This window comes from Columba livia, chromosome 3, assembly GCF_036013475.1.
Source record: "Columba livia isolate bColLiv1 breed racing homer chromosome 3, bColLiv1.pat.W.v2, whole genome shotgun sequence".
In the NCBI taxonomy this organism is placed as follows: Eukaryota; Metazoa; Chordata; class Aves; order Columbiformes; family Columbidae; genus Columba; species Columba livia.
Genome location: NC_088604.1, coordinates 38,839,985 through 38,852,162, shown reverse-complemented (window position 1 = coordinate 38,852,162; position 12,178 = coordinate 38,839,985). Strand labels below are relative to the sequence as shown.

The window sequence follows — 12,178 nt, the reverse complement described above, 5'->3', positions numbered from 1 at the left end:
TCTGTTTGCTTTATTTAAGTGTTTTGGGGAACTTGTAAATATTTTTTCTCCGTTACCATCCAAACACAGTCTATACTATTTTGCAGGATTTTGTCTATATCTATCTCTCTTTATATACATATATACATGTGCATATGCATATTCACACACATATATAAACTTAAATACATTCCTATGTGTTCGTAAACACATACACATATCTATATATATAATTCAATGGTTGTTCAAAGATTTTTGATTCCCACAGCCTGAACTGTAGATGACATTCCTAGAGGTAAAAGCATAAAGCCTTTCTTTTGCGTTGTTTCATGCAAAACATTTTATCATTATTGCAGCTCTTTTGTAAGATCAGTCATTTAGATCAAATCCCCTTTAGCTGTGACCAAAAGTCAATACTCGGTTGCTTTTTGGCAGCGCCTGTAGCACAGATGGATACAGCTAGGGAACAGGAGACCTTGTCACCGCTGAGCTTAGCAGGCCTGGCTCTAAGTGCTGTGTTAAAACCCTAGAGGTTACAGTGGGAGTTAAATACTGGTCCTAGCAAAACAATGTCTGTTCTGTTGCCCCTCAAAACTGAACGGGTCATGCTCACAGAAGTGCAGGCAGCAGAACAGTTCTGCATTGTCAGGAGATACACATCACAAATGTATACCCAACATCTTTTAGAGTATCATGCAGAGCATAATTTCTATTTTTCTTGACACAAAATCTTTGCTGCATCAGTCAATAACATTCATTTCTCTTGGTTCTTGCTAGGGATAACCACTGTGCTGACCATGTCCACCATCATCACTGGGGTGAACGCCTCCATGCCGCGTGTTTCCTACATCAAAGCAGTGGACATTTACCTGTGGGTCAGTTTTGTGTTCGTCTTCCTCTCGGTGTTGGAATATGCGGCAGTGAATTACCTGACTACGGTGCAAGAGCGGAAGGAGAGGAAACTGCGGGAGAGGGTGAGAAAAACTTTTGTTTTGTTCATCCATTTGTTTCCCCCCCCCCCTTTTTTTTTTTAAATTTCAGCTGATGTGGTCTTTATATTGACTGGTTTGTGTCTATAAATAGGAAAACGCTGACATCCATGTGAGTATAATTGGATCTATTTAGACTGCTTCACTTCAGGCTGAATTGCCAACCCCAGAAAAACAGAAGTTGGTCTCATGGGTCTTTGTGGAAACAGCGGAGAGGGGGAGAGTGTGATCTGAACTGGGGAAGTTTGCAGCCCTGGACTGTGTGAGCATGACAAAAGGGGAAAATATCAAATTGGATATGTCACTGCAGCTGCCACAATCACTATATTTTTAAACTAAAGGTGTTATGTGGATCAAATTCATTTTTCCCCCTCTACACTCAGCTTTTTTCCGGAAGCTGGATTCAATGGATGTGATAGTGGAGTTGTCCCCATTACCAAACACAAATAACAATCAGGCAAGTTTGCACTTGTACATTTTAATATGCTGTGAAGGGTCTTATCCATCATGCATCCTTGCAGGTTTTCAAGACCTCACCAGAAACATCCCTGAGCAGCCTGGCCCTGCTGTGAGCAGGAGACAGGGCTAGAGACCTCCTGAGCTCCCTTCCGGCGTGAATTATCCTACAGACCTCTGATGTCTTCTTCTTTGTCATTAAACAAAACACCATCACCTTTTGAAGACTAAGTCTTGGGACCAAATTTTTTCAGTCCTAAACATACCCAGAACATCACCATGTTTTACAACTTCTTTCTTCCCATTAAAAACACCCAACATTATTTCACAGGTAACACTGGTCACCTACCGCCTTTGACTCCCTGAGAAATTTGTATCAGCCTTTCAGAAATGCCATCATCTTTCTTATGATTTGACTGTGACATTTCCCTCTCTGAACTACTCTGTTGACTTTGCATGTCCTTCTATTCCCCTTACACTTTTTCCTGTGACTTCCCAATACCTTTCCTAGTTGACCTCTCTTCAAAAATTTAGTCAGATGCATTTTAAAAAGCAATTGGAATAAGTTCAACAGACTCTTGTGACAAAATTTTACTTCTCTCCAAGGCCTTCTCAGAGATAGGGTCATTCTGGAAAGCTACTAGAACAGGTCCTGCGTATCTAGATTTATCAAGTCCTCACCCAGGACCCAGCAGTTCTCTGCAACACAAGGTAGAGATGCTCTGTGCAAGCACAGCGAGTCAAGCATGTCTTACTTGCTGTGCATGAGCAGTGATCTGTGACCTTTTAGCCAGCCCTGCTCAGACTCCCCATGTCCAAAGAAGGCAGTGTTTGTATAAATCCTGTGCATCTTGACAATACTAAGGAAATAACAAAAATCACCCTTTCTAGGTTCAACTTGCCTAGAATAAACCTGTTTTTTGTAACAGCAAGAAAGCTCTCCTGTGTCAGAGGGATGAAACAAACTCCAGAGGGTTTGTTACTGTTTTGCTAAGTTTTCAGGAAAGTTTTCCCACATCCAGTGGGGGTAGAGCTTGTTATTTATATCACAAATCTGCCCTTTATCAAGTCTTGTGCATTGAATTCTGTATTCAGCAAATGCCTTTTTACTACACAAGGTAAAATATTCTATCCACTCTTCAGCACATGACACTACCAGTGCTCAACAGCAGTAATAGGAACAGAGATAATAAGCAGCATTACTTGAGGGGATTGTGGCAAAATGTAGGTGAGTGATACTGAAGATGCAGAAGAGACTTTCCGCGCTGTAAACTTAGACCTTGCCTGCTGATGTTGTTCCTCTGTGAAAGATCTAAAGAATAAAATATGAATAAGTTAGGTTTCCCAGAAAAGAGCTCTATGTTATGTGTACATTAAGAAATTAAATGTGCCTGAAACCAAGGCTGTTGGATACAGAGTATCTAAAACTAAACCGTATTTCCCTCAAAATTGGAGTAGTTGCTGTGAGCTGCCTGCGGCAAATGGTCCGTGGCCCATGCTAATTCTCAAACTGTACATGAGAACTTTCGGTGCTTGTTGGCCTGGACAAAATTCAGGCCAGAGACATTTCTGACACTGTAATAGTATTTATTGTCAGCTGAGCTCCCATGCCCAAGGATGCTCTTTGACTGTATTTAATTTATTAATGTAGACTAAAATTGCTGCAGGGTGAAATTACGTAGCATACTTACACATGTATGTGCCTGTGTGAAGATGGATGTAATGAAGGACTCCATGGAGGTAGGTTTCTACTACATTAGGCTCACTTGTCCACAGGAGTGACTGTTATCACATGTACACAAAGCCATGGGAATTGTAATTTGACTTGGGGGCTAAGAGTAAGTCTGCAGAATTTCTCTTTCTGCTGGGCCCTGCAGTAATTACTTTATTGCTGTTAACTGCTTTCACTTCCACCCACCCACCACCTCCTAGACCTGTCATCAGTTGATGATAAAAAGAACCTGATGTAATTATTCTCTCTTTGTGTGTGTGTGTGTGTGTGTGTGTGTGTGTGTGTTTGGGGGGGATGGGGAGTAGGGTGGTGTTTATTTTTCAGTTTTGTTTTGGGGAGGGGGGTGTGTGTCTTAACACCCCACTGATGTTCAGCTATGTCCATGGAGTGCTCCAAAATATTCCTGAAGCGATGGGGCTAACAATTAACAAGTAGAGCAAATGAGCTACAAAACTTGCCAAGTTTTTCTGTACACAATCTGCTGATGCCAAATCATTTGGTTATGACTAGAACAAAGAAAACAATTCCTAAATTGGTTTTAAGGTTTTCAGTAAGCAGTGTGATCTTTTGGTTAAATAATTTGAAGAAAAAACCTTGAGCACAGAGTTTTCCAATGACATTCTGAATATTACATATTCAGGTATATGTACATTTGTATGTATTTTTTTTTTCCAGGATATATCCATTTCAGTGTATATATACTGAATTATTTTAGTGGAACTTATCCTTGAAAACAAGTTACTGGAAAATCCACACACCAAAGCTGGTGGAGGAAGGAATGGAGAGTAAAGTGTTATTGTGTACAGAAAGGAGTCTGTGGGGAATCAGAGGCAGGAACTTGTAGCAGAAAGGAGGTTTTGGAGTCCATTTTCATTACATACAAATATATAATCCATATTGCTGAGACAGAAAACCTGCAGATTTTAAATGGCAGAAGACAGTATTTGCTATTCAAAATTCTACCTCTATTAATTGGCTTTTTTAGACTTGTGGGATGCATGCTGGTTCTGCTGAAGCCAATGGAAGTTTTGACATCAACTTCAACAGAGCTGAGATTTTACATTAGGCTTTTAACTGGTCCTCTCCTTGGTTTAAAATCAGATTTACAAAGAAAACGTGTATCTATGAAACCAGAACTCAGCCTTTTTTTCCCCATAACACGTACTGGATAAGCCATTTCAACAGATAAAAATTGCATCTTGTTCTTGAATATTTGTAAACACAAAGACTGCAAAATAAGGAATCTCAAGACAACGAGTCTGAACAGAGCTAGATAAGAAAACCTTTTTGTTAGTTTTTATGTCTGCTAAAGCACTTTTCTAATCTTTTCCGAAGCTGCTTGTCCAAGCAGTGTAGCTAAACCATGTTTCTTCCTTTTGGAACACAAGAAAAAGACATTTTTGTTCAAAGAGAAACTTACGATATCTCAGCTAAAATGTCAAGCTCAACAGTTTGCAAGCTGTCTGTTAATAGAAAGGCATAATTTGTGTTGCTAATGTGTTCTTCCAGTGTTCAGCTATATTTCTTGTTTATGTTCCTAGTTTCCATGCACGTGTGGAATACCTCATTCGAAAACTATGATGCTGGATGGAAACTACAGTGAATCTGATGCCAACAGCCTGGCAGGATATACAAGAAACCAGATGGTCCTAGAGGAAGAAAAACAAGAAAAGATGGTTGTGCACTTGGCTATGAGCAATGAATCTAATTCATCAAGGAAGAGAGGCCTGAAGGGCCATGTGGGCTTGCGCATCATCCAGAACACTCATGCAATTGATAAATACTCAAGATTAATATTTCCTGGCACCTATATATTTTTTAATTTGATATACTGGTCTGTGTTTAGCTAAGCATGCTGGCACAGCAGTGACTGAAGCAGAAGACATTTACAAATCTCTCTTTTGTTGGTTCTTTTTCAGTCTAATCTGGATGCAAAGCCAGAAAACTGATTATTTTATTGCTCCTTCGGAGGGCAAAGGGGAGGACACATCCTCCAGTGGGCAATTCCATGCACAGGCATCATGGAGGAACCTGCTCTGCTGGTTGCTTTCCAACCCACACCCCAGCTCCTGTTTGCTTTATGACACATGTCATTTCTCATACTTGAAAATATGTGCTCACCATTTGCCCAAAAGGTGCTGTATGTTCCTGTGGGACCAGCAACGCTGGTGGTGCCTGCTGTTCAATGGACAACCAGAGACATAGGCTGTCCTGAAGGATCAGACAAATGCAGCTTGCAAAATGGGGTCTGGACCGTGCATCTTGTGCAAGGGAATTGAATGAGGCCTTTCCTTTTCAAAATCTCTCTTTCTGAGCAAATCCTTTTATTTTTTTTTCTTGGGTGTATGAGCATCATATTTCTTTCCATTGGTTTATGAACAAGATTTCCTTTTAGGGTTCAAAGGCTGCTCTCTCTGGACAGGACCTTCACCAATACCAGCAGGACAGTTGACTGGCCAGGACTAATAGGGTTGGTTACAGAGTGCAGGCGATATGTTTGAGTCAGTGGTCATTTTTTTCCAGATTAGAAGTAAGGAATGGTGATGAAGCAGAGCAAAGAAGCTCACAGACTGACAGCAGATGGCTCCCAGGGTACACGAGGAATGAAAACAGGGAGGTTTAGGCATGTGTTCTCCACATAACTTGAGCAGAGAATATGATACATACCACCTGCCCTCTGAAATGAGAGGGAAAGACAGCGTGTAGCAAGTACGGTCAGCACATGGTGAATGAGCATCATCTCTGGGACCATCACTTTCTCTCTCCAGGAGCAGAAAATGGTGCTGAGGGCAGCACTGGTGGCTTTCAAAGATTTTCCTCACTCCTGTGAGGCAAGTGCAGCCCACAGAGAAACTAAATTTCTCAATATGCCTCTCTCAATCAACACATTGTCCTTCTTTTCAGGCATTTTGGATCTAGAGGCAGAGATCCTTGCCAGGTCTTCTCTCTGCAGAAACATGGACCTGTCAGAGATTAAATGGCCAAGAATAATACTGTAGGATTCAATGAGACCCCAGCTGGCTCTTGGCTCCTTAAAGCTGCTGGAGAGCATTGTAACAAGCTTCTGTGCTTGGCATTTCATTTTTCATTCCACGATATCTCCCTTCCTTTGATAACAATGCTGACAGCAAAACTCAAATATAGAAATGTGGTAGCAGGGAGACAACAATGGCCAGGTTTGTGCACTGTGTTGTTAGAAAACACTGTCACTTTGGGACTGTGGAGGGGATTATGTTCATCAAAACATTTGGTTACCACACTGAAACTCAGCAGGGTGGACAGAGCCTGAAACATGAAGACCCACAACTGAGGTTACAAGCTGACTCAATTATAAGACTAAGTTATACATCTGACTAGGGTTGGGCCATGAAGATTCAGATAAACCACATGAATAAAGGAAAAGCAAACACAAATACTAATAAAACTGTAAACATTCGTTGTTGTGTGAAATTTTCGGCTTACCATAGAAGTCATTCTTATATCTAAAATCTCAAGGGATGTAGAAGATGGCAGGGGACTGTCAATTCCAGCCTGCCAACAATTCCCAGAGTTTTTCTCACGTCTCAGATATTGCTGAGTTACACTGATGGTCACATTGATTTTCTGGAAAGAAAATTGGTGAAACTGAAATTAATTACTGTGTTCCCCTTTCATCAGCTGTGTTAAAAGCTGACATTAATGGAGTTCTGTGTGGTCATACAACTGAGAAAATACAGCCCTGAACTTACTGATGAGAAGGAGAGCCATGGAAGAACAGCGTTTGAAACGAAGGGTTGCCCTGTGTTCCAGCCTGTCACTTCTTTCCTGAGCTACCCAGTCAGTGCATTTACCACACATGGTTCTTGTTGGAGCTGAAACCTGGATACATCACACATCTACAGGTGGAGATCACTAAAATAAAGAGCAAAAAAAATATTAAAGAGATATCCCACTCATCTTTTGAGAGGTTAAAGCCTGAACGTAACAGTGTCCATTCTTCAGCATTAGCAGTTGTGAGTGCAAGACGGGAGCCAGCACTGTGGCTGGCAGCAGGACAGCGCAGCCACGGGACTTTTGCTGGGGCAGGGGTGAGGGAGCAAGAAATTTGGTTCCCGTGCCCCCCATTTTGCCAGTCTTTCTGTGGTACCTGTGGCACGTGCCATTTAACCTCTCAGTGCCTCGTGTCCTTCCATCTGGAAAGTGGGGAGCAATAACATTTACCTACCTCGTGAGGTTCTGAGGGGCTTAACTTGTTTAACTGGCATGTGTGTGGGGCATGGTTATGATTTCTGAGCTGGTCACACAGTGGGAATCCAAAACTTTTGTCTTAGATACCGGTGAGTTCTTCAAATGTGTCCTCTGAATCAGTCCAGCTGGAAGAAAGTGGGTAGTTCCCCCGCCTCATAATGATATTAAGCCAGATAATACTCCCGCATTATGATATTAAACCAGCTATAAATGTAGCCAAACAGCCAAAAAGTGAACATTGTCAATAAATAATGCCTCCTGGCACAGAAAAAATGAACATGCCCTAGTGCTTTACTTTGCCATTTGTTTTTATTACCTCTCCTGTTCATTAGAAGTTATCAGGCAACAGAGACAGTCCTTTAGATCCTATTGTCTTTGTACTAGTGATGCCAGTAGTTTAAATGCTAGCTAATAAACATGTTTTGGAGAGTCTACCTTACTGTTATTTTATATGCATGTGTACATAACTGATGGACATTGATGTTTGATTCTACCAGACACAATGATACAACCTATAAAACCATCTACAAGGGTATTTCTCCACTAAAGGGCAAAACAAATCTATCTTGGGCACCACTTAATTTTATTATTCATTAAAACAATAGATGAAAAGTGTAGATGCAAATAAAACTAAGACATCTCCTTCAGGCAGCATATGAATTGTAGTTTTCTGCTTGTTAAGAGGAGAATGAATAGGCATGAAGCTAGAGAAGATATTTGAAGTGTGGTCACAAGCATGTGTTTCACCTTTCATCTCCTCTGGTTTACAACAGATTTCATGAGCACTAACTTCTAGTCACAAGATCCAACCAATGTTTTGAGGAATAGTGCCTGGAGCTGGGCTCTCAATATTGTTTGATGGATACAGCCTGATTCTGTGAAGCACTGAACATCAGGACCGTTAAGCTATGGAAGGACAGGATTTCCAGAAGTGCACGAGGGATTTGGGCAAATGAAGACCATTGATGAATACGCCTTCTCTGAATAACCTGGTCCAATTGCAAAGAGACAAGATGTTGGCCCTGCTCGATCTGCCTCTGGCTCCATTGTACTTTTACTCACTTCTAATCAAATAATGTCTTTAAAAGAAAGTAACTCTCTCTATATATGTACACACATGTATAACACATGTGAGGGTAGTATACAAGAAAGGAAGACAATGGGACACACACCTATGTTAAATACTGCACATTTGTGAAATTGTAATAGATTGTATGTAAATTACTTTTTATTATGCCCAGAAAACTTGCTATGTTGAATTGAAAAAAAGTCTCTTATTGACAGTCAAAGGCCAAGAAATGAGGTACTGACGAGTTATTCCATAAATCAAAATTATGGATTCTCTCACATTTTCCTTCTGAAAAAGCAAGTGTTGAGAATTTTGCAAGAAAGGCTGATGCTAAACTCCTTGTACAATGGGTACAATCCACTGTGCTGCTCACTGTAATCAAACTTGATAATAAACTAAGAGATGGAAAGGGTGGAAAAAATTCATTTCATGGTGTGAACCTTAAAATGTGATTTAAGTTCTGTTTGGAGCTCCGTTACCTATGAGTTAATGCCCAGTGGTAAAGGATTTGAATAAACACCTCATTTGTAATTGATTTTAAATAAAACACATCTCAAAAGATGGAAGAAAGGTAGTGGAAGCATGCAAGTACTTTGAAGTATGCAAAGCTCCTTGGGAAAACTGAGCTGTTAATTACAGATATTAGCTACTGAGACCTTTTGTGAAAACTGCAGCCCACAACTGAAGAAATTTTAACAATTAATTTACATTTAAGAGCACATTTTGAAAAGCCCAAATAGAAGGTATATTTCTCAATCTCTATTTGACTATAAATGAGAACTTGTAATTTAATTCCTCCTTTGTGCCTTTGAGAAGATTGTCTCCACACTTACCAAAGAAAGATAAAACCACTCTGAGGTCCCACTGCCCAATCTCAGCCATTATCCCTAATGCAGACAATGGGACTAAAGGAAATGTGCACAGGCAAGGCTGATACCCGGACCACTGAATAATGGCTCTCGTCTGTCAGATTTCCACAATGGAGAGATTACAGCAAGGTACAGACTAACTAAGTGAGATACTGCCCTGCTGAAATTTAAAGAACAGAAAAATGTATTTAAAAACCGGTAAGACTTTAGCACTATTAAAATTAAAATGTAATCCAGTCTCACACTAAGCCGATAATTCCTTTGCAAAAATGACATTTGAAATAATGTATCGGGGTCATTACTTTCCTGGTCAGAGGAATTACCATTTCAGATGAAGTGAGAAGGGTGGGGAGGGGAGGGAAGTCAAGCACGAGCAGCGGGCAAAGGTGTCCGGCTCTTGTGGTGGTGCCGGGGTGACCCCAGCCTGAGCAGAGCCCACTGCGGAGGAGAGGGCTGGAGGGTCCATCTTCCCCAAGGCACTTGGTACCTGGGCATCACACATCACTATCACACAACTCCTTGATTTGGGCAAGAAAAAACTGTCTTCTGCTGCGAACTCAGATTAGGCTGCCTGTGGGCTGGGGGAACTTGAAAGACAAGCAATATTTGCACCCACAACTGTCCACAAAATTTTCTCTGAATGGATTGTGCCTCATGCCACCGACTTTTGATGCTAGCCTGCATTGCACCCATAAAAGAAGACCCACAAACCAGAACAGCCCTACATTTCCTGCTCCTCAGAGCAAGCAGCAAAGCCCTCAGCAGATAACATGAAGACTGATTTTTGAGATTTCCTACCATTGAGAAAACACACAAGACTCATCTTGGCCTGTCATCTAAACTGGACTTCTCCCACAAGTCTTTTAGGTGGCTCTGAGTGTGGATACGAGCACTTGCAACCATAGAAATTAGCTTAAGAAAAGTGCTTGACAACTCAATCCATGCAAAATGCATATAAATGATGTGAAGAAAAAAAATAAAAAAAGATTTTACTGCTCCACTTGTCACACAGATTTATAGAAGAAAATTGTGTGTTTAGCTTAGAGGGAATTCAGAAAGGGAAATGAAAGGACAAGTTAATTGTAACGACAGTTTGAATTACTTGAACAAATATATTTTGGGAAATGGGACAGAACATTAGAGCTGTAAAATTCTCTAGCCTCCTGGCTCTTCTCATTTTATCTGGATTTTTATTAGGGTCCAAATTAATTTGAACCACGAAATTTTAAACTTTTCTTATTAAGGTGCATAATGACCACATTTTTATAGGTATGGCTGGGAGGAGACTTTCAGTGCCACGCACAGATTGTAATTGCGGCAGCCAATACTGCTTTTGCGCTTGTTTTGGTTTGGTTTGTTCTTTTATCTAGAGTTTCAGGAGATCTGCCATTCCACAAAAGAAAGACCATTTCATTTGTACCACCAGAGAGTAGCCTCGGCATCTGACGCATATTGCTAGGTGTTCAGGTGCGGTGCTGAGGATGACTTTGTAAGACCATGTAGGGAGGACAGGAACCTCCTGCTTAGGCCACAACTGGAGACACTAACTATCTCAGATGGTCACACTAACCATCACCCCCAGCCATGATGGTGACACGGATATAAACTGCCATCCTGGGGAAGGTGACAAAGAATGTTTCCTCAGGGCTTGATCCCATGTGCTGTGCCCCTGTGAGACCCTTTCTTTGTGGGGTCAGTGTCCACCTGCCTCAGACAGCTCTGATCTGGCCATGGGACAGTGAACTGACAGAAACGTTTCTCTTCCTCTGGGGCTGGGGTGGGAGCCCCTCCCTGTGTGTTTTGCCCACGAGGGAAGCTGGTGACCTGGTTTGCAGATGTGGTGGCTGTTTGCAGGATTTTCCTGTCAGATTCCTGCCACATCAGACGTCCCTTTCATCCCAGCGGTGGCCCACAAGTGGAGGAGGAGGAAGAAGAGGAGGAGCCCTTGCTTCAAAGGGCTGGTTCATTTGGAGGAGGGCTGGTGAACAGCACAGAAAGCAGAAGAAATGATCGAAATGGGAGGCCCTGATGATTACTTGGGGTTAAACAGTCAGTCCCAGGCTCTTGCGGACTTTGTGCCCTAAATGGCAGAGGACATGCAAACTGCAACTCAATTCTGAACCGAGCTGCTAAATGGAAATTGCACTTGCTGAGCTGTCCAGAGCCCTCACTGCCACTTGCACAGAGTAAGGCTGGGGTAGAAGCTCTGTATGTGTCCTTCTTTACCTCACTAGCATGCACAGGAATGCCTGATGCCCAGCAGTGTTGCTGCCTGTTGGTGATGGTACCCAGCAGTGATGCCACCCAGGAGCAACACTGCCCATCAGCTTGCACTTCCCTAAGCTCAGCCTCCCACAGAAGGGCTCTCCTCATCTCCTGCCGAGCCTTGTGCCAGCCCAGCCACAGCTTAGCAGGACATGGCTTCCTTAAAAAAGAGAAAAAAAGTAGGGAAAGAGGGAAGAAGAGGAAAAAAGTCCACCCACATATGGAAGTATGTGTGACTGCATCAAAGGCAGTATTTTGCCAAGCCATTAGCTGCTCCTCACTGTTCCAGTTTTTCTTTAATTGTGGCTGTAATGTTTGTGCTTCCTCTTCCTCAGTCCTCTGGCAGCTGACGTAAACATTGCAGCAATCCAATATTCTTCCCACTTCTCAGCTGGTGACAAAAGCCGTGAAAATACGTGACTAACAGCTCCAGTGCAAACCACCTTCGTGCTGGTGCTCTGTCAAGGGAAGAAATCACTGAGGTTGTTTTGTGAGTACAAACTCATAAGGGTGCTTCCTTGTCACATGAATCCAATGAACCAATTAGTTGAAGCAATTTAATTAGGAGGAGGTAAAACAGCCTGGTACAAAT

At 41.9% G+C, this 12,178-nt stretch overlaps 1 protein-coding gene and 1 long non-coding RNA gene across 2 annotated transcripts in view; one reads left to right on the top strand and one right to left on the bottom strand.

Moving 5' to 3' along the window:
* The window catches only part of LOC102088312 (gamma-aminobutyric acid type A receptor subunit rho2), a 40,613-nt gene extending 32,798 nt beyond the window's left edge, over positions 1-7,815 (top strand). Inside the window, exons 8-9 of the mRNA XM_005501914.3 lie at positions 757-953; positions 4,698-7,815. Of these exons, the coding sequence (XP_005501971.1) occupies positions 757-953; positions 4,698-5,006 (506 nt within the window). The 3' untranslated portion in view covers positions 5,007-7,815. The remainder of the gene's footprint in view (positions 1-756; positions 954-4,697) is intronic.
* A 140-nt stretch (positions 7,816-7,955) lies between these two features.
* The window catches only part of LOC110358463 (uncharacterized), a 31,604-nt gene continuing 27,381 nt past the window's right edge, over positions 7,956-12,178 (bottom strand). Inside the window, exon 4 of the long non-coding RNA XR_010471867.1 lies at positions 7,956-12,044. This is a non-coding gene — a long non-coding RNA (uncharacterized LOC110358463). The remainder of the gene's footprint in view (positions 12,045-12,178) is intronic.